This window comes from Crocodylus porosus, unplaced genomic scaffold, assembly GCF_001723895.1.
Source record: "Crocodylus porosus isolate Cpor-Errol unplaced genomic scaffold, CroPor_comp1, whole genome shotgun sequence".
NCBI classification, from domain to species: Eukaryota; Metazoa; Chordata; order Crocodylia; family Crocodylidae; genus Crocodylus; species Crocodylus porosus.
In genome coordinates this window covers 55084002-55106822 of record NW_017728947.1, presented here as the reverse complement: position 1 = coordinate 55106822, position 22821 = coordinate 55084002, and the positions used below count along the sequence as shown (strand labels likewise).

The 22821-nt window shown below is 45.2% G+C and overlaps 1 protein-coding gene across 1 annotated transcript; it reads left to right on the top strand.

Moving 5' to 3' along the window:
- Positions 1 to 16218: 16218 nt before the first annotated feature.
- On the top strand, positions 16219 to 17082 carry LOC109320789 (carbohydrate sulfotransferase 8-like). Its single transcript, XM_019551046.1, has one exon. The coding sequence runs from the start codon at positions 16219 to 16221 to the stop codon at positions 17080 to 17082; it is 864 nt and encodes a 287-aa protein (XP_019406591.1).
- The last annotated feature ends 5739 nt before the right edge of the window (positions 17083 to 22821 follow it).

The following is a 22821-nucleotide window of genomic DNA, read 5'->3' as shown; positions in this document are numbered from 1 at the left end:
GTAATCAGCCTCCACAGAGTGGTAGTGAGCCTAGCGCCTGCCAGCAGAAGACCTCAAGACCAGTAGTGAGCCAAGCGCCTACTCGCGTAGAGGATTTGCCACTACAGAGCAAAGAGGGTGTGTCCCAACAACAACACTATGCCTTTCGGGACAGGAAAAAGGCTTCTACCTAGTACCTGGTTCCCGAGGTGGAGTTGCTTAGTCGTGATTTGGGTTGTTCTCAGTATTTCCTTTTGTGCCATCTTGTATGAACTTGACTCATCAGTTATAAGAAACTTGGTAAACCAAACTACACTTCCACACCAACAAAGAAGATCGTTTCATGAAAATATATTCTTGTCTTTAGCTAATCAATATGAGATAGATTTAAATGTCTCTCATTGTTGGATATGTAGTCATGTCCCTATCTATTCTACCAGAGGAATACCTATGCTACCAGTACCCTTGAATGCAACTCAGATGTTAGCCCCTTACTATTCATATTTTCATGGAAACGAAACTTGGCAGAATGTAAGTTGCAACTGGTCTGACTATGCACCATTAGCATATGCCACCCCTGGAAAGTTCTGTTGGACCTGTAATGGATCTGGTGTTGTAGTAGGAGTCAGTAAGTGCGAAGTAGAATTTAAGATAAATGGTGTTTGGTTTTCTAATGGTTCCTGGATATCTAACTACTCCCCTGCAAGTCAATTTTCAGGCTATTATTCACAATGGATCATGTCCCTATGCTGTAATACAGGAGGATATACTGTACTAACTGGTCATTATTTTGTGTGTGGAGATAAGGCCTATAAAAATCTTCCCTTCAATTGGGGAGAAACATGCTATGTCTCCGCAGCGTATCCTGCCTTTACTATTAAATCTCACTTACCTAAAAGAAGAATTCACAATGTTTGCGAAATTACAGAAAATCAAAGGTTTTGGGGTATAATGTTCCCCAGCTATGGCGCAGGCTTAGCTATGTCCGAGATAAAGAAAGTTGCAGCATCTCTGGAAAACATTGCTAATGTTACTGCTGATAGTTTTGATAAAATAAATACAGAAATGAAAGAAACAAGGCAAATGACATTGTAAAACCGACTTGCGTTAGATTATATACTAGCCAGCAAAAGAGGAGTCTGTGCTTTAATAGGTAAAGAATGTTGTATTTATTTTCCTGATAATTCAGAAGAAATCCAGGATTTAAGTAAACGTTCAAAAAAAAGCAGCTAAATTGCATGAGTCAGATAGTTGGAATTTGAATTCTTAGTTTATCTCTGTTTTTAGTTCCTTAGGCTCTATCATCATGCACAGTTTGTTGATATTGTTTGTTGTTTTTATTGGAGTATGCCTAGTGCTTATGATAATTCAATGTTGCTTAAACTGTGCTGTTAAGCAAATGAGGAATAGCCTGTGGCAGAAAGCCACTTTGGTTTCTCCTCAAAATCTCTGCCCTGTGACAATGTGATAAAATCTCTGTGCTGTGACCATTTGAGTAGGGTGGGCCCCGCAGAGGAGACCACACCCTTACCCTGTCTCTTTAGGTAACTTGAGCTGGCTGCATTCCTGAGGGACGGGGGAAACCTGCTTCCTCTGCCTACATGACTGGTACCTGGGTGAGGGGCATCTACCTGGTGGGCTGGAATCTGCCCGGTAACAGGTGATGTATTTCAAATTGGTTGGCTGACAGCCAACTGGGGCTGGCCCCTACTGAACCAGGTGAATGAGGTCACAGGGGCTATATAAGCTAGGACGGGCGAGGAGGCGGTCTCTTTGGCCATGAGGTGAGGCAGCCGCCATGCGGGGGACACAGAGGAGCTTCACCATCTGAAACTGGCTCTCTCCCCCAAAACTCATGAGCTAGAAATGGCCTGCTTCCAGAGGGAAATTTCACCTGCCTTTGGAAGATGCTTGTGAGTAAGCTACTCAAGATCTGATTAGATATTTAGTTGGCAGTAACTTAGATGCGTGATCAAAAGGCTACCTCAGCCAGACTGTTTGCTCTTTAGGATTTCTAGGATATTGCTCAATCTTGTACCCTATTTTCACCCTACTTCTGTAATCAATAAAGTCCTCCTTTGTGACTGGTGTGGGAGACTTATTGAGGGGTGGGTCTAAATTATGCCTAAGAGACCCCTTAGGTCTGTGGACTAAGGGAGACTGTACTTTTTGCCCCCGGACTTGGGGAAGTGCCCCAAGTGCCTGTACTGGGTCGAGTACCCGTAGGACATTAGGCCTGTGTTTCCCCAAGGACACAGGGCCGGGAGTGAGTCCATTCTTGGGGTGGTGGCAGCGACGTTACCCCCAGGCTAGCGTATGTGCTCCAGGAAGGGGTCGGGCCGGGCATAAGGCGCCCCTAGGGAGGCATTCGGAGCCTGGCAGGTGGTCGGGCGCAGGGAGGTGGGTGGCTCAACGCAGGAGCACCCCCTACTGGCCCGCCACATAGCCCATCAACCAGAAACAAAGTATATAATTTGTGTGTTGAAATAACAGAAAGGAAAGAGAAAGAAAAACTAGAAGTTGAAAGGCTAATGGCTATAAATATCTAACTTGTTGAAAAGAAAAATATGGGAATGTAAGAGTGAATTTAGTCAAGCTTCTGGCCTCTGACTAGAAAAAAACAGACAGAGACCAGAAGTGCTGATACTGCTTATTTCAGTTATGTATTTTGAGATAAAAAAAAAAAAAATCCTTTATGTCTTATTACCCTGTGCACAGATGTCCAATTAAGTAAACTTATTTTAGTTTCTCCAAGGTCGTATTTTTTTTCTCTTTACCCATTTCTTTTCTTTTGTTTTTCCTTTAGTCTATACCTATACCTATGGCAAAAAAGTTGCCATAGACAAGATTCATTCTCTCTCTCTCTCTCAAGATGTAGGTTGTACAGTGAATCTCTTGTTTTTACTCACTGTATCAAAAGAAGCTATATTGGGAAAATATTTATGTTGGTGATTTTTAAAAAATGTCATTTCTTTGAGCACCCTAGCTAAGGGGTTGAAATAAGCAAATTAAAATTAAAGTACAATGGCTCCAATGCACAGTTATCCCGTAATTAACTGCTTGGAACTAAGAGACTTCCATGCTCCAAGTCAGTGTCTCCTACCAATTGTAATTTTAAAAAATAATGGGTGGGCCTGGTAGGTTCCTGGAGAGTCTTATTAAGAAATTCTGATTGCACTTTCTCTCTCTTTCTTTTTCCCTTGTCTTATTTTGCCAATATTTAACTGTTTGGGTTGAATGTCCTAGACGTGTCATTTAATTACAGGATAACTAAGAGTTGTCAAGGTGTTGCAACTGTGGAAAAAAACCCAAACATGGTCCTAGGATACTTCACTAAAGCTGCTTACACTAGGGACAGCAAAGTGTTAATGTCATTGTACAAGCCCCTGGTGAAGTGCTGGTCATCCATATAGAAATAAATTTAAATTGAAGCACGTACAGAGAAGAGGTAATAGGATGATATGAGGAATATGGAGTCTATCCTATGAGAGAAGACAAAGAGATTGGCTTGATTTGTCTGGTAAAATGGAGGCTGTGATGGCATTTACAGTAAAATAAGGTTAATTTGTCACTCCAAGGGGATTGGTAATAGTGACAAATTATCTATGAGTGGCTAATTTTCAATAGTTAGTCATGTTAGTCATTTCCAATTTTGTGAACTGTATTTTGCATGTCATAGAGACATAGTGAGGAATGCTTTTTGACATTTGTAAAGATAAACTCTGATTATATAGATAAATGATTAATGTACAATTTTGTTTATATAAAAAGAGTGTTCTCTATGTAAAAATTACATGAATTTGAGGGAGTAAAATAATCGGCAATTGTTGCCTTGAATCAATGTGCACTCATCAAAAAAGGATAATTCTTCAAAATGGAATGGTTGATTATCTGTCATGCTGAGCCAAGAAAAATCTAAAAACAATTGAATACTTTGTGTGCATCAGGTGGCCTGACAGATACTATGGGTGGCGCAGATCAGTACCTTTTTAAGCTTATTAACTGTCAAGAACAAATTCCATTATGATTTAGTATGTGCGTGCATTGGGTTTTGTGTACAAATCAATGAGAGTCTAGGAGGGATTCAGTACATTGATTAATAAGACCATAGTGATGTTACCCCAGCAACCAGGAAGCCATATTTCACTGTAATTGCTATTTATAAATTCATAAAGGAGGTCAACACCTGGGAGTAAGGAGACCTAGTCAAGCTAAAGTACAAAGTCAGTACACAGAGAAATGAGAATCGAATATACTGCAGCTGGAAATTAAACAAATGTTTCTAATAGTCACACCAGGGAGGTTCTGCCACAGCCTCCCAATGTGGGGGGGGGGGAAGGGGGCAAACAGGTAACCATTTTTAAAATTAACTTTATAACTTACATAAGAGATTGTATAGGCACCAGCAGCAGTGTGAGACTGGACTTGATGTCTGCCATTTGCAGCATAGATGTGGATTTAATGAACACTTGTGCCAGTTTCTCCCTGTACTCCCTTTGGGACAGTGTTACTTAGGACTGCGTGGCCACACCTACACAAGATGCTGACTGAACAGCCTGATACTACCGTGCAGCAGTGCCACGTGGCAAAAACTGTGACACAACGCTACTGTGCAGTAGTATCACCAAAAAAGTATTAGTTGGTGCTACTGCACAGTCATTTTGTACTTGCTTATACAAGCAGAGTTCAAAATATGGGGTGGACTTGGGAGGCTGAGCCCCCCATAGGAGATGAAAGTCCTCGGCCTGCCCCACAGCTTTCTAAGTAGCTCAGGAGGTGGAAGCTCTAAGTAGCTTCCAGCTGCCACTGCTGCAGACCGCCTCCAGGAGTCAGAGTGTAATTCAAACACTGTATACAAGTACCAAATGACTGCACAATAATGACTGTGCAGTCAGTGTCTTGTGTAGATGTGGCCTATGTGTCACAAACAATTCAGCCTTTAACTTTCCCAGCCAAAAGTATATGCAGAACAAAATAACATGAACATCATTTGAAATAACAGCCCTGGCCAGTTGTTATAATTGTGTTAGGGTTAATGAAAAGGGTGAAACAATCTATAAAAAAAATTGTTTTTATTGTTTTATTGTTCATTTCAAATACCAAATAAGCACATGTAAAAGTTCATTCTAGACTACTTATTTTCCTCTATATTGGAAGTGGTGGGGGTGCCAAGGTACACAGTTCACCTAGGGCACCAATTACCCTTGGACCAGCCCTGGACAGAAATAACATTTATTAGTCTTGGAGACAAGGCTACATATGCAATAGTCAAATAAGACAATAACATAATCTGCTTTCTACAAGTACATATGCAATAGCAATGTATATACGTAGAGAAACAGGGAATTAAACACAAGGAGAAAAAAGTCAAAGGTGTAGTCTCCATCTGCCTCATCTAAAAGTTGATTGTCTATTATTTTATAAATAAAATGCAGGGGATCAATCCAACACAACTCAGTTAGTGGATTGATTAGGACTGTAATGACATATCTACCCTGTGGTAACAGTATGTTCTGGCTAAGACGCTACCGAGCATGCTCTGCCTCACCATCTCTTGCTCAAGTGCACTAAATGCAGAAATACCCTAGTGAAGCTGCTCTAGTGTTGTTTCTGTTGGCTGTTGTCAAGTGTGCCGGACACTGAGGTCTCAAGATCAGACACTTTAGCAACTGTTTGCATGAATGGGAGCCGATGGTTGGGATGTGCTTAGTTGCTTCCTGGCTTGGACACACTCCGGCTGTGGTGTAGACATATTCGATATGACTATGAGCAGTTGCTGAGGTGATGAATGTCCTTACAATTATTTTGTGGTGCTGCAAAAATTCAAATGGAGCAAGCTCAGCATGACTTTACGGAATGTTTTTAGAGGATAATGTGTATATGGCATGTATTCTTATAGAATCAGCTCAGTCACGCATGCATATCATGAAAAGAGAAGTATGCTGGAAATACCACAATCCAATGGGGGTAGGACAAGAAGTAATGAATTTAAATTGCAACAAAGGAGATTTCAGTTAGGCATCAGGAAAAAACCCCCTATCCAATAAGAATAGTTGAGTATTAAAAAATAGTGAGATTATGGAATCTGTCGCCAGAGTTTTTAAAGAACAGATGACATAAGTGTCTGTCAGGACTAGTGTAAGGACAGTTCATCCTGCCCTGGGTGAGAGATGGATTAGATAATTTATTAATGATACTTTCAGCCCTGTTTTCTTTGATTCAATAGATTGGGGTTTTCAGCATTTTTTAACTAATGTACCCCTTCTCCCTCAAAGTTTCAGCTTATGTACCCCTTTATATTTTTTTCTTGTTTTCAAGCTGGGGGGGGGGGCAGACTGAGGCCCCTGTGGTGAGGGAGGGAGTAGGGCTAGGGCTGGGAGTGAGGCAAGGGCAGCAGTAGGCGCTGCACAGCTGGGGCAGTGTGGGACAAAGCTGCAAGAGCGGTTCATCTCCAGGCACTCTGGTCAGTCTACCCCACATCCACCACCGGGGGTGGGACCCGTGTAGGCAGGGCATGTGGCCAAGCAGTTGGGATGGGGCAATGGGCTGGTGGGGTGTGGCATTTGGGAGCAAAATGGACAGGTGGGGCTGGGGAGACTGCAGGAACTTGGGGCGGTAACAGTGCAGGCCCAGGGAAGAGCTGTGATCCACTGTCTGCACACTCCTGCAACAAGCGCAGGTTCCATGGCTAGTGGCATGTGGGCAGTGGATTGCGGTTGTGCCTCAGGTCCTTGCCCTACCCCTGACCCCCCACTGTCACTGCCCCATGACCCTGTCCCATGATCTTGGCCTTGCCCACCCATCCCATTCCTGAAAGCTGCTCACTCCCCACCTGCCTATGGCCCCATCCTACTCAGGGAGTTTCGGTGAGCTGTTGCATGGGGCTGTGGGGGGAGGCTGACTCGGCCTGTGACAGCTCAGCAAACTCCCCATGTGGCCCACCCCTGCCCTAAAACATGGCCTCCTGCAGTTGACCCTCTCTGCGCATGCTGCTTCCCAGGCCAAAGCGGTTTCTGCCTTTCTCATGCTCTGTCCCCTTGGGCTGCTGCAGGCACCAGAGCCCTGCAGGGACAGAGGGTACAAGTACTACTGCACTCTCCCTTTGTACCATGTAAAAGATTCCTGCAAGGAGCTCTAGGAACAACCAAGCGAGTCAAAGGGCTAGCAAACGGCAGAGAAACTGGGGAGCAAGCATGATAGGAGTGCAGAGGAATAGAACGTGCCTGAAATGGAAAGGAGAGATTCTGGAGGTGGGAGAGCGCTCCAGAGACAGTGAAGAGCCTGAGAGCTGGAGCTTAGGCTAGGTTGTGTGGGAAGAAAGCAAAGTGATATTGAACGGAAAGAAGAATGAGAATGGCAGAGGGGAAAAGATACAATACACAGTGGAGCTGAGGTGGACCTGAACTGTGGAGCTCCTGGAAGGCCAGATTGGACCCTTCTTCAGTGGTGAGGTGAGTGGCATCAGTTACCCATAGGGGTTAACTCAGACATCCCTTGCCCTGCTGCCTCTGAAACATGTTCCCAGTGGGACTTAGTGGGCCCCACACCTAAATTCCCAACCCCCTCAGGAGTTCTGCAGGCCAGATGAAGTAGCTTTGCAGGCCATATGTTTGACACCCTATAGTAGAGGAAAGGATTATATACAATGAAGTGGAAAAAAATACGAAGAAGACAGGACATGACAAAATGTGCATGTGACGCATGATACTGTAAACAAACACACCTAAAAAAAAAAGAAAGGAATGCTACAAAACAAGTTGTACAGTCAGAAGGGGGCCTGGGCTGCTATTGCTGGCTATTCTGTTTCTCTCCAAATTGTATCTCCGAACAACATTTTCTTCTGTATTTTTCTTCCTTTCTCACAAAAGACTTTTAACCCACTGGCTGCACCCACAAGCATTTGATTTTTGTTTTTCAATTATTATTATATTTTAAACATGGTCACTTCCCAAGAGAAGAGATCCTGTTCTTTGTGCTCTGGTTACCTTGTTCATGCATACAAACCAGCTCTAATGGCCTGTCACTGGGGATTACTCTTCTCTCCATCACACCTCTCTGGATCTGAATGCAATTCCAGTAGCAGAAATAAATCAGTAAGTAAGTACAAAAAAGAAGGAACTTGAAAAGTTTGTTCTGATTTTCATAGATCGAAAAGGTGACCCAGTGAACTCATGCTTAAGAATGGAAAGGCAATCACTACTGCTTGTTTCTTAGTTGCACTGTGTTCTGGTCAGTCATAGGTGAGGATCTGACCACTCCTGTCTAAAGGCCTAGGTGCCTTTTGGGGTTGGGAGAAGAGGAGAAGCTTTTATATAACTCTTTCTAGTTCACAGGAAACTAAAATGAACAGCAATAGGGCTGTGACAGGAGTATCACTATTGGAGCTTTTCCAGGAGTGGCTCCACCCTCCTGTAATGGGCCAACTCCCTGCTTACTCTCCTGCCATGCTTTGATCTTATTCGAGTAATAGATTGTTGTAATCCTGGGGGGCTGCCCATTTTCTGTGCCCCGGTGATGGGGTGGGGGGGCGCTACCTGCAGCTCCTTTTCCTCCTCTACACTGTAGCCCAAGCCTCACAGGTGGTTTGACCTGGGCCCTGTTGTGTCTTGGCCCTCCTCTTTACTCCTGGGGGGGGCTTTTCACTGCCCCCCCTCCTGCTCAGGGGCTGGGGCCAATGTAACCCACAAATGCGGCACCCTCTCTGGCACCAGGAACCCCCACACTACTGGGGAGTCCCTATGAGGCCTCCTCCAACCCTTAATAGACTCACCTGGTCCTCCAGTCAAAACAGCGAACATTAGAACCCAAACCCCCAGGGCTACAACAAAAACTAGACCGTCTGGTCAAACTAGATTCACTCCCTACTAGAGTGAAAGAGAGAGGGAGGGAGAGCTCCCCAACCCCAGCAGCAAACGGGGGATGCTCACACCGCCAGAGTTCTCCCCTCCATCTGTCCTAGCCGAGTTCCTACTCCCACAGCTGCCAGAGAGGAACTGCCCTCCTGGCCTCCTGCCTGGGCTTAAGAAAGGCTAAGCCCCGCCCCTTCCTGTCAGCTGGTTTTACTGGTTGCCCCGGCAACCAGCACCTATGCAGCCCTGGTGACTAGCAGCTGAACCTCCCCCTTCCCGCAACTAGGGGTCTCTCCCGAGCCATCTCTGCTTTCAGGTGCAGGGCACCTGAGTGCACTGCGACAAGGGCATTCAGCTATAAATATAAAAAATGGAAAGAAGTGGGGTTGCCATGTAGTTTGGACTGGGGTGGAGCTTCAGTATACTTGAATGTGACTGCAAAAAATAGATCAATAACGTGTAAAATTTTTCATCAGAGTGGTGTTAAAGATGTGGGCAAAAGCAGGATGGCTAATACGAGTCAGAATATGGAAATTGCCATATCTGAGATGGAAGCAAACCTCAAAGAGCAAAATGTGCTCTGGCTGAGGAGTCTAGATGATCTCCACCTAACTGGAACATTAAATTGCAGGCCCAGTTGCAAGGCACTAGTGCTGCAGCAAGGGGGAGGAGGAGAGGGTGAACGGGGTGTCTGTCCCCAACACTAAACTAAAGGGGCACCAGCAGGCACTGCCCAGATGTGGTGGAGTATGGGACGGAGCTGCGGTGGAGCATGGGACAGAGCTTGTTTGGTGGGGTGCAGGGATGAGGAAAGGGCAGGTTCTGCTGCTCTGTGCACTCCCAGATGTAGGCAGTGGAAGGCTGGGGCTAACAGGGCTTAGCCTCCCTGCCACAATATGGTGCAGTGATGGCAGCACAGAGGACCACAGGGCACCCTGGGTGCGGGCTCTGGGTGGCTGCAGCAGGGGGAAGGGTGCATACAGACACAGATGAGCAGCTGGAGTCTGCAGGCGGCTGGGAACTCAGCCCAGCCCTGCCATGTGTGGAGCAGCACCCAGCAAGTAAGTGTGTAGGAGAAAAGGGGGAGGGAAGGGTCATGGGGGGCAGATTGAGGCCCCCATGGTGAGGGAGGGAGTGGGACAGGGGCTGGGGTGAATGTGGCTCTACGGTGGGTTGTGGGAGAGTCAGAGCCCGGGCAGCTTGTCCAGGGGTGCAGAGGATTCTTACCATTGTGTACACCCCTGGGACAGGCATGGGGGGCACGTGCCCCCTGGATCTGTGTGTAGGGCAGCGGTAGGTTGCTGCTGCGGGCTGGCAGCAGGATGCAGAGGCAGCAGGGTGAAGAGCCCCTGCTCACAGCAGCAGCCTTCCTCTGCCCTGCACACAGATTGTCCCACCCATGCCTTTCCCGGAAGTGCACGTACTGACAGGGCCCCCCCCCCCCCCATGCCTGTGAACGAGCTGCCTGGGCTCTGATGCTCTCACAACCTGCCCCAGGGCCTCATTCACACAAGCCTATGCCCCTGCCCCACTTCCTTCTTCACTACGGGGGCCTTGATCTCCTCCCCCATGATCCGTCCTTCCCCCCTCTTCCCCTACAGACTTATCTGCTGGGTAGTGTCTGTGTGTATAGAAATATATTTTAAGTTTAAGTTTTAATCAACCCCACCAAATAAGATTTTCTCCCTCTGCCTATGCTCATGTTTAAGGTCTGAAGTTGCTCTTGAGACCTTAGTCTCCAATGTGATGGAGACCTGCTCTTTGAGACCTACATGTGTTGATGCCTGCAGGAGGAGGTAGCTGGGGCTCCATCTTGGTTCAGCAGTGACACTATCACTAGAAAAGGGCATTCTGTAGGGCCAAATCTGTTTGGCAAACAGCCTCTTCCCACTTCTCCCTTGGGCATCCCATCTGCTCCCTACCCCAGGGCTTGGCCATGCACTGCCACCTGTGTGTCTCCCTTCTAGCCCTCTAGGTCTATGTAGCCAGGTACACCATTTCCCTGGCCTTTTCTGATTACCACAGCTCTCCCTAAATGTGTGCTAATCTCCATAAGCCCTCTGTAATCCCTACTCATCTAACCTTCTCCCTATCTCACCAAGCTTGTCAACCTTCTCTAGTTCTACCTCACTACTCCACCTGCTATCCTCTGAAGTCACTGCTCTCACTTTATCTGGCACAATCTAGCTCAAAACAGTGCCTATAATGGGTCCACATTTGCTTTTAAATGGGAGATGGCAGGGGCAGAGAGGTTTATTGCAACATAGAGGTACCTGCAGTAAATAGTAAAGTCCTCCTGAGTGTGTTCCTATTGCAGCTAGTGTTCTCTGTCATTCTCAAGTGTGTTGAGGACATTAGCCATGCCCAGAATAGGATTATGGTACTCGGTTGTAGGTGGGTCTTGTGTACCGATGTGCATGTATTGAATTTGTGTGTGTTCCTCAGGCCGTGTGTACACTAGAAGGAATTTACTTGCTTGAAAATACTGTCAAGCTATAGTATTGTGGCAAAATACTTGTGCGGGGACACATAGCGGCATAGCACCTCCTCCCCTTCCCTCCCAAGTGAAACAAGATATGTCTATAACTGCAATTTGGCTATTTGGGATCAGATCTCATCATACCCTTGACCCATGCAGCTATGCTGCAGGTAATGCAGACACAGCCTCAGTAAGTGTAAAATTCATTGGCCACCATTGTTTGGGCAGGACTGAAATCCAATGCAAGATCTTGTTTCTATGTACTGGTTGAAAAATCCATGCTGGAGGAAAAACTTCTCATGTCTTTGTGTGTCTTAATGACTGACACTGATACAAAATTGAACAAAAACTTGAGAAAGTGTTATTAGTTTAAGAGAGGTTTGTAAGATTGTCTTGGTTAGATGACTTTTCATTGTACTGTTAGCTCTGGCTGACTTACCAGTACATGGCTAGAGTTATACTCTGATTAACAATTTCATCTCCTAGGGCTGCCTAAATAAAGTACTATTACAGCATTGAACCCAGGCAGTCATAAAGCAAAGTTGAATTGGCAGTTAAAATAGCCAAGGATCAATTAAAGAAAGCCACAAACAATAAAGAAAATACATGGCAGGACATCTATAAATGCAGAAACAGAAGGCATTAGTAGTCAGCCTAGTACAACACTTGATGTCAAGATACACTGACACTGCTGGTGTTGGATGGTAATATTTGATGAGATTTGATAGGCAGTACACAGAAAGGATAGGGATGATTTTCAGAAAAATGCAGCAGCAGATGAACCAGGCATAGGGCCTATCATCTCAGGAAAGCCTCAGTCTTCCTCTGATGCCAATAATCTGCTAGGTATATACAGTCTTTTGTATAACATTAAAGCATGAAATGACAGCCCTCTCAAACCAAGAGGAAAATATCCTATTTGACAGGAACATCATGCATCAGTCAATTAAAAATGAACTGGTATTAAACTGTGTGGCTAATTATACAGATTTGAAGGGAGTGCCTTTGAACACAAAGCAGGTGATTGTCATTTTGAATGTTGTTCTCTCAAATTAGATGAAAGGGATGTTATAAAGACCTTCCTTATACGGGGCACTACAGTCTAATTATATATGAATCTCGGGTATGTCTACCAGTAACAATGCAGTGGTATCTGGAGACACGCCAGCTAGTTCAGATACTAGAAGCAGTATAGCTGTGCTGTTTCTGTGCTCCATCTGGGCAAATAAACTTCGCTTTCTCATGTTGCTAGTTAGCTGGGATAAACAGTTCCTACAGGAGAAATTTGAAAGATTCTCACTCCAGAATACATAATAGGCACTCATGTGGAGTGGCAAAGAGAAGAGTTAAAGTCCCTTCTCCAAACAGTAGGGTAGGGATTTCAAAACATGTCTCATCTCCCAGTGAGAGCTCTAACCATGAAGCTATTGGATACATGTGGGGACATGGATGTCCTTTATTGAAGTCTTTTATCAAAGTCCTTTACCTGGCTGTCCTTTGCACAGGTCAGGTATGTGCTGAAAAGTGATACCTAACTGTTAGAGTTAGGGGACATCTTATGCTAGTGGCTCCTAAGTGTTTCCTGGTAACAAACCCACTCGCAGCTGGAAATTCTCAGCGCTCAAATACAATTACTGCTGTGCAGTCTTCCAGAATTAACAGGGGCAAGGCTTAACCAGACTTCAGCTGCTCTGTGACGATTTTGTCTCCTGAACTACCCTACAGTGAAAATAAAGTAAACTGGCTCCAGTGAAGGAAAAAAAAAAAGCAGTGAGTCTGTTTTTTTCTTTCTTCCTCCTCCCTGGAGCCTGCCTGGGCTGTGGGAGGCCTGGTGCTTCCCTCTGAAGTTGGAGTGCCCCCTGGGACCACCCAGGCCAGGATCCTGTGGGCAGGTGCCCCTTGGGGGGCGCTGCCATGGAGGGAAGCACTGCCCCCCCTCCTGCCCCAGCTCAGGGGCCGCTTGGCCCACCAGCAGCTTGCTGTCCCTCCCAACCGCTGGAGAGGAAGTTTCCCTCCAAAGTGTGTGTGTGTGCGACTGCCCATGATTTTAAAATTTTGCTGTGCACTAACTTATTAATGCTGCACACCCACCCAGAGAGGAGCTTGGCAGTGGCTTCCCAGAGGGGAGCTGGGTGCGGAGCATGGTGGAGGCACAGGCGCTGGTGCAGGACACTTAGCAGAGGTAAACTCAGGCAGCGGCTCCTCCCCAAAGCAAAGAGCGGGTGGGGGCAGGGGCTGGGAATAGGGTAGGGGCAGGAGCAGAGTGCCTCCTCACCATGTGCCTCCTCACTCCCCAAGGCGAGGCGGGGGTCGGAGCTGGTGCGGGGGAACTGCTTCACCCCCAGCCCCGATGCCATGTGCCTCCTCACTCTCCAAGGCGAGGCGAGGGCTGGAGCTGGGGGCTGGCTCCAGGGAACTGCTCTGCCGGCTCCGAGGAACACTTTGCTCCCTAGCCCCAATGCCATGTGCCTCCTCGCTCTCTGAGGCAAGGTGGGGGCTAGGGCTGGGGGCCGGTGCAGGCTCCAGCTGCCCGGAAGCTGTGCACACTGGCTGGGGCCAGGGCCCCCCCACTGGCGAGTGGCAGCGTATGGTACTGTCTCGGTGGGGAATGGGCTGGACTCAGCCCCATGTGGAGCGTAGCAGCCCCTTTGGGCTCCAGGCCCCTGGCCCTGTTCCACATGTTGTCCAGGTCCCCTGGGGTCCCTGGCCCAGGCAAGGCTCCTCTCCATCCGACCCAGTCCCCTGTGGTCCCTGACCCCAGACAAGGCTGATCACCCTCCACTATAATCCCAGGGTCCCTGAGCCTTATCGGGCTCTATGCCCTTCAGGCAAAGGGGGAGGCAGCACTGAAGTGGCACGCTCATGGACTGCTACACCTTAGAGGGAACATTGCTGGAGAGGCAGGTAAGGATTGGGGCTGACCCTTGTGTACACGCCACAGGGGTTTACTTTGCTTTAAATTGAAGTGGAGTTTTCAAAAAGCCACTGCTTCAATTTAGGGAGAATTAAACCAAAGTAAACCCCTGCAGCATGTACAAGTCCAGAAGAGAAGACTGAGAGGGGATTTAATAGCAGCCTTCAACTATCTGAAGCGGGGTTTGAAAGAGGATGGAGCTAGACTGTGTTCAGTGGTGGCACATGACAGAACAAGAAGCAATGGTCTCAAGTTGCAGCAAGGGAAGTTTAGACTGGATATTAGAAAAAAACCTTTTGCACTAGGGAGAAAGTAAGGCACTGGAACAGGTTACCTACAGAGATGGTAGAATATCCATCCTCAGAGGTTTTTCAGGCCTGGCTGTAATGAACTAGTTGGGGACAGTACGGCTTTGAATAGGCTGTTGATTAGACAACCTTCTAAGGTCCCTTCCCACCTTCATTGTCTGTGATTCTGTGCCTAAATCATACCTGCTTTAAATCATTCTGTTAATTCATCAGGAGAGTGGGGAGGGCAGCCATACACCCAGAACCCTGCACTCTTTTCCCTCCTCACTCTGCAGTTTGGATGGGGGGGGGGGGGTTGTTTAAGTAGCCTGTAATCTCCCACCACTCCTCTTCTGGCACCTGTGAATGACCAGCTAATTGCTTAATTGACAAATAATTAGGCCACCCATTGTTTTCCTCTTTAACCCTTCTGCCCTGTATCCATCCATCTCTCTCTTTCTCCATTGCCCAGTAATAGCAGTAAGGGTTCCCCGTTATAGCTCCCTTTCTATAAATTTTGATTGTTACTAATGGAGATATTTTCTCATTGCTCTCTGAGTGTGACGTGAAATCAATGTTTATGGATAAAAACTGAATCCAGCTAAACCTGTTTATGTATGATCCTTTTCCAGAGTGAAATATTTGGATCTTGTCAAAGCCTCCTTTTAAAAAAGGCTGGAAAACTTTTTCCCAGAGAAGTTTGTGTGACTGTTGTACAAGGAAAGCTTTCAAAGCCTTTTGTAACCAAGACTTGAAATGTATGTGTGTAACTGTAATTATCTTATTTCTTCTTTTCATTTATCTCTGACAAATGAAGTATGTCACCTTGAATCCCTTCCCTGCCTCAATGACTCAGTCTGTGCTGGGCATCTCAGAGTTTCAGAGACAATAATGACACTTGGGAGCATAGCAAGTCCCATCCTATGAGCATTATAGATCTATGCTGAGCTTTCTAGCACTGCATAGATTATAAAGTAGGTGTATGAGGCTGTGAATCCAGATTTAAACCAGAATTTTCATATGGTAAGACATTTTTGTCATAGAAAATATAAAATGTAAATACATGAAGTGCATAACTTTTCTTTGGAGCATGTGGTGAGGTTTTCCTAGCTCAATTTGTACAAAAATGAACTGTCTCATATTTTCTTCTTAATGAACAGGCCTAAAGGCCACACCCTCTCCACTTCTTCCTGAAAAAACATGATGAAGAACAGGCTCCAGAAGGTTATTGTTTTGCTTGTCTTGAATTTTCTTGTTGGAATTATTTCCCTTGGGATGTTCTACAGATGGCGAACAAAAATGATGAGTAAGTAAATAATATATAAAGAGAAAAATCCTGTGCTTCTTGGAACAGAAAGTATCCTTTCTGAGTATACAAAAAGCATCTATGCAACATAAATCAATAATAAAAATAATATTAAGAAGAAATCTGAGGGCCGTGCAACTGAAGATTCTTGTATGTCCTAGCATACATACATAGGGAGAAGCAACGTCTGCCATCATGGTAGATGTTTAAAGATTTTTCAGGTCTTCCTTCTGACAAGCCTTTCAGTAATCCTGGTAACTTGTATTGCATACCTTTAATAGTGTAGATAAAGGATGGTGAACTACAAACTGAATTTAGTACTCATCTGCAATTTTAGCTACTCTGGGTATAAGCCCAAATTCTGAGATTGTCTAAATGAAAAGAGAATTCTATGAGATTCTTTCATGCCAATAATTTGCTTTGATTTTTGCACAGCACTTGTTCCAGAATCTACAGAAGGTTGGCTGAAGAGCCAAATCTATCGCAAAGCCACGCTGAATTCCACCTGCTTGAAGAACAACCTCTTTAAATTGAAAAGGAATCTGAATTTGATAGTTGCTAACCAGCTCTTTGTGGAGCATAACTACAGGTTCATCTACTGTGAGGTGCCCAAAGTAGGCTGCTCCAACTGGAAGAGGATCATTCTTCTCCTCAAAATGAACCTGAGCAGGGACACTTCTGAAATCAAGCATGATTACATTCACACATCTCGTTTGCTAAAAAGGCTAAGCTCTTACCCTACTGACAAGCAAAAGGAACTGCTGAACAGTTACACCAAAGTGATGTTCACCAGACATCCCCTAGAATGGCTGGTCTCAGCTTACAGAGACAAGCTTCTGCACTCTGAGACATACTATAGCATCACTGTGGCAAACCAGATCAGGGGCAGATTCAAGAAAAAACTAAATTCTACTGAGAAGGTGAGTTTCCAGGAGTTTGTTGATTTTACGGTGGAACGCAAGCCAGACACTTTGGACATTCATTGGAAACCAATGTTTCTGCTCTGTGATCCTTGCAACGTTCAGTATGACATCCTGGGGAAGTATGAGACTTTGGGACAAGACTCTGAGCATGTTCTTAAGAGCATCAGAGCTCCTGAGGGCATACACTTCCCTGACATTAAGAGGTACAGCTCAGAGAACCAGACCAATGATAAGATCACTATGGAGTATCTCAGAAAGCTGAACTCAGAGCAAATTCAGAAGATCAAGAAACTGTACCAGATGGATTTCTCTTTGTTCGACTATTCTTTAACATTTGGAAATTAATCTTTCCTAGGAGGCTGATATAGCTGGAAAAAGATGAGCATCTTGATTCATATAAATGACTTGGGCTTGTTTGCAGTTTGAGTAGAATTAGTGGCAATGACTGTAGTAGATTATAAGTCATGAAGTCAACCGACTCCCCCACTGCTGCCTGAATAGAAATGCTGCTGCCACTGCCACTGTTTTGTAGCTCATAAAGGCATGTGTTCTATCTTCTAGGTATGCATGTAATGAATCTGTACAATGTCATCTATAGGAGATTTTCTTTCTGCTGATCATCAGTGAGATATTGCTGTTTTGCACAGAATTTGTATTAAATCAATAGACTTGTCCTTTGATATGAAAGAGCTGAAACATGGGGAATGTTGGTTTCCATAATGGAACTTGCAAAGCATTTACTTCTAGTCTAGATTGTTTTTATTTTAGATTGTCTTTTTTCTTATTCTTCTCTTTTTTTCTATCAGTCTCCTTGGGAGCCCAAGCAATATGTAGCTGTAATCCTAGGAGTGACTCAACTGTGAATCCCCAAATAAATAAATAGACAGACTCCTTACATTTGAAGGTGCCAAGGTACAAAAGAAGTCAACCACATTCCCACCAGCCCCTTTCCCTTCTGGTAGTAAGAGAGCATCTATGTCTCTGGCAAAGCTCATTTCAACTGGTGTAATAGATTTACAATTTCTGCATCCCCACAGCTGAAGCCAGGACTTGGCTCATGGTTCAAGTTAGCACAAAAATATTAACTCCTAAAGAAGTTACTAGGGAATCTCATTCTAGAGATGGTAAAAAGGATGAGGCAATTGGCATACTACACAAGGTTTCTGTAGACCATACGTAAGTGGATTAAATATTGATCATGGTGCCTCAAGACATGTACAGAATAAAGAACATTATAATATATAAACTGCGATGCCTGCAACAGGGACTATAGAAGAACACCTAGGGCACCTATACACATGCCCGATGCCTGCTCATAACATGTTTTAATTATAACACATCAGAGCAGACTTTATTAATCAAGTCTGCAGGAGTTTGTTTTAGTTAAAACACCTCTGCTGCCATTTTGAAGCACGGGATGTTGAATATACAAGACACTGCAGGCACTTTAATTAGAGCAGCTCCCAAGAGCCGCTCTAATTAAAGCTTCCCATCCTGCACCCTGGAGCACATGTAAAGATGCCCCTAGTTAGTAAAGTGTGCAATTAAGCCAAGCAAAGACAGAAATACGTCCTACACAGAAAAGACTTGTCAAGTACTCCTTTCAGATGCCTCTTTACCTGATATGCAGGTAAACTGGAGACAGGGACAGATCCAAAGGGTGTAGTGATGAAGTTGCGGTCCCTTCCTTTGATTTCTGGCCAACCCAAATTTTTTAAAACCAACTATCTGGCAGTGGCAGCAGCATTTCTATTCAGGCAGCAGTGGGGGAGTCGGTTGACTTCATGACTTATAATCTACTGAACTCTTTTAAAACTCTTCATTCCAGAGGTGTTAATGACCCTCTCTCCTTTTTAATTGTCATGATGGTCTGTTAATCAAGCTATCCTTTCTTCAGCAAATCTGCTGCCTGTTAGCTTTCCCTGGTAATGGAGCTCCTATTTCACAGCCCAGATGACTGCTTTTAATTCTAGATACAAACATTAAGCTGGTTGTGGAAATAACTTTCAGTGAACCATTGGATACATTATCAAGATCCTCAAGAAGGGTAGATTTTGTTTTATGAATCTGAAAAAAAGAGATGTACATTTAATTACAATTACTACAAGACTAATGAAACAACATCTTTTGAGTATTTTTTGCTTAGTTTGGTGTGTTTTTTTGTACATAATATATGATATAGCAACTAATGCATATTCCAATGAAGTTATGTGTGTTTGAGCTATGGTTGGAAAGCTGATCAATTGACCAGTTAAATATTGTCAATTGATCATGTTTTTGACTGGTCAAAGATAATAGCGATTTTACAAAAAAGACACTACATTGATAGAAAAATATATTTTAAAATTGGTTTTGACACATTTCTTAGTGGAAAAATTGTGCTTTTTCTGTGTATTATTTGGACCCATTGGTGGTTTTTCGTTTTACAATTTTTGACCAATATTTGACTGGTCAGATACTCAACCGGAGTTTGGACTTCAATCTTAAACTTAATCAGATAGTCCTGGGCCCCTAGCTGATTAGTAAAGCTTCTAGTTTCTTTTTATCAAGATAAAAATGTTTATTGTATTATATGTGATGGTGAAGTGCACCATCTGTGCCCCTCTTTTAAAAATCCTAGATCCACCTATAGTTGGAGGCAAACTATTTCTACCAGTGGTGATGCCTAGGGGATACATGGGGGTGCATGTGCACCCCTGAGAGCGCCGGTGCATCTCCTGACCAGCCACAGTTGCTGCTTAGGTGATGGGCAGGGGGGGCAGGCGGAAGCACCAGTGTCCCCCACCCCTGCAAGCGCCAGCTGGGGAGTGGAGAGCCGTGGTGCTCCTAGAAGCGGCAGCAGCCGCTTCTAGAAGAGGCCTCAGTGATTGGCCACGGGGGACTCCCCCCACCCCCCCATCAGTGTGATCAGCTGAGGGGGGATCCCCCACCCCAGTTGCTGACTGGTTGCTGACTAAGGTGACCCCTGTCTAAGGTGGCACCAGTCACCCATGATTTCTACTCTCTCCACCACAAACCCATTCATAAAATGAAAGAGCGCTTTTCTTTGGCACGTCCTTTTTGTCTACAAATTCTTTATTTTAGCATATGGTTTGGAAACATGGGAATTCTCTATTTGACAACTGTGTAGATATTGCCCATGGCTTCCAGCTAGCTTTTCAAGGTCATCTGCATGGGCAGCTAGTGCCACACTGAGCCTGGAATTGCCAGTGGTGAAACCACAAGTGCACTTCCGCTGGCACTTCCGGTTTTCTGGCTGGTGCTTTCAGGGGGTTTGAGACCAATCTCAGGGGGTGCACATATACCCCCTACATGTCACCAATGGTCATATGCTACTTACCAATGTAGTGAAGGGCTGTCCTCCTTACATGGTTATATTACTTTAGTTCAGAGAACTGTCCAGCTGGCAGTGCACAGGCCCCAAGCCATCTGTACTGGTTAATTTGCAGCCCCCACCTGGACTGCTGTTCCCTTCCTTGCTCTAGCTGCAGCTCCAGCAGCTAGGGTCTCCTAGCTCCCCTTTCCTTTAACTTGTTTCCTTCCCTAAGGGGTAGCACAATGCAGTGTGACAGCCCACAGTGCCGGGGGAGCCGACGGCATGGTGCAGTGCAGGCTGCAGAGGCCATTAATTGCTATCTGTTGAGCCTAACAATACAGCCAGCTTTCTATCCACCCTACAGTCTATTCATCCAACCCATATTTCCTCAGCTTGCTTGCAAGAATGCTGTGGGAGATGGTCTCAAAAGCCAGTCATCTCATCTTAGAAGACAATCAGGTTGTTCAGGCACGACTTGTCTCTGGTGAATCCATGTCAGTTGTTCCTAATTAGCTGCTTCTCCTCCAAGTGCTTAGAAATGGATTCTTTGAGAATTTGCTTCGTGATTTTTCTGGGGACTGAGGTGAGACTTACTGGTCTGTAGTTCCCTGGATCTCCTTCTTGCTTTTCGTAAAGATGGGCACTATATTGGCCCTTTTCCAGTCATCCGGGACCTACCCTGATCACCATGAGTTTTCAAAGATAAGGGCCAGCGGCTCTGCGGTTGCATCATGTTACTTTAAATTGCCAATCAAATCAAGAGCAAGACCTTTTAAAGGGAGATAAGGCAAAATGCCATGTTTATTGATTACATGAAACAGATACATAAGCTTGGGCACACCAGTCATACAAATAGACATAGACAGACATAACACAAAACCACTCCAGTAAGATGTTATAGTTACCAAATGAGGCTGCTTCAATGTTAGCAGTGGGTGGCCAGCCCAGGCTCATTGAGGGGGATGGGAGTGTGGTGAACAGATGTGCTTGTGCTCCAGGAGGTTGCAGAGAGTGGATTCCCCCCTCATGGCTTGTCTGCATCTCACTTTTATAGGGATTTCAAGTCTTTGTTCAGCATTGGGGTCTTTCTACGCTCAGTTTTTAATTAGAGTTTTTTTCTGATCTATCTTCTGGTTATCTCAACTTGAGGTCATTCCAGTAAAGTTGGTTTCTCAGTTTTGAAGCATTGTGTAGTTGGTAACTCTGACTTGAAGCATTGTGTATGGCAGGATATGCAAAATTCCTTCTTCTCACAATCTTCTTTGCACCTGATCACAGATGAGTTCTTCAGCCATCCATTAATTAGCTTAATTAGTTTGCTGTCTGGTAACTCATACATTGGTGCCTTGTTGCTTACACAATCAGTTAATCTTCTTCTGTTTTCATGCAAATAGTTACCACTCTTTCACCATTTACACTCTCACACAGATACAGGGCATACGAAGTTCATTTACTCATGTCAAGCAGGGAACAAGCACAAAATGGAGTTTTAGTTGTTCATAAAATACAAAAATAAAACTAATACAATCATAGACATTTATCAATTCAATATTATCATTTAAGCATAATAACTAATATGCAAAAATTCATACTACAATCAACCATCTCTTTCAGCACATTTGAATGCATTGCATCCGGCCCCATGGACTTGGACGCGTCCAGCTTTTCTAAATAGTCCCTAACCTGTTTTTTTGTCTTTTACCATGGAAGGCTGCTCACCTTCTCCCCAAACTGTGCTGCCTGGTGTCATCTCAGATATCTGTACACAAGTGCATGGAGACTTGGAAACAAGCAGGAAGTTCTTTCACAGCCAACAAGCTATGATGTGACTGGAATAACAGAGACTCAGTGGGATAGCTCGCATAACTGAAGCACTGTCATGGATGGGTAGAAACTGTTCAGGCAGGACAGGCAGGGGAGAAGAGGAGGAGGAGTTGTGCTGTATTTGGAACTTGGGTGGAAGCCTCAATGATGCCTGGACAGACGGGTGGAAGCAGAGGAAGACCTGGCAGTTGCAGTTTCTCTGGGATGGTGATGTCCTTTGGGTCTTCTAATCTGCTGCCTCTCACTTGGTGCCTCTCTTTCCAAGAAGATATTCCCTAGCAAACTCCTTGGTAACTGGCCTGTTTGCTGTTCCTTGATATGAAGGGTTGCCTTTTCTCTGTGACCTCCTTCCTCTCAGCAAGCTTCCAGTGAAGCAATGTGAGAGAGTTTTCAAGCAAACTCCCATTCACTGTAGACTCTAGTCTTCGTCTAGCTACTGAGTTTTAGCTGCTAAAATAAAACAATATAGTTAATAATTCCTAATTACATATTGTGGCAGTGAGACGCCCCCAGAGGCTCCCGAAGGGGAGAGGGCAGTCCCCATGGGCCCGAAACCCCACAAGCAAACTTACCTTCAGGGCGCAGCCAGAGCCAGAGCAGGAACTGTGGCTGTGAGAGCTGGCATTATGCCAGCTGTTTAATCAGTTGTTCCCCAGGCAGGGAAAATCAGAACCAAATGTGGCAACCATTCCAGCCACCGCAGGAAGATTTAAAAGCCCCACTGGAACCTGGGGGGGTGGGTAGAGTGAGGGAGCACGCTGGTGTGGAGCGTGCCAGATGTGCTGTGGCTCCTGCAGCAGACAGGAGCAGCAAAGCTGGCTCAATGCCGGCAGGCAGAGCAGGGGAGGCGTTTGAGCCCCCTGAATCAGGCTGGGAGGAAGGAGGCAACTCCACATGCCTCTCCTCCACAGATGTCTATTTTTTTTTGACCAAAAAAAAGAAAA

Excerpts from the sequence above, each read along its gene's own strand:
- LOC109320789 (XM_019551046.1), top strand. The coding sequence starts at position 16,219 with ATGCCAATAATTTGCTTTGATTTTTGCACAGCACTTGTTCCAGAATCT.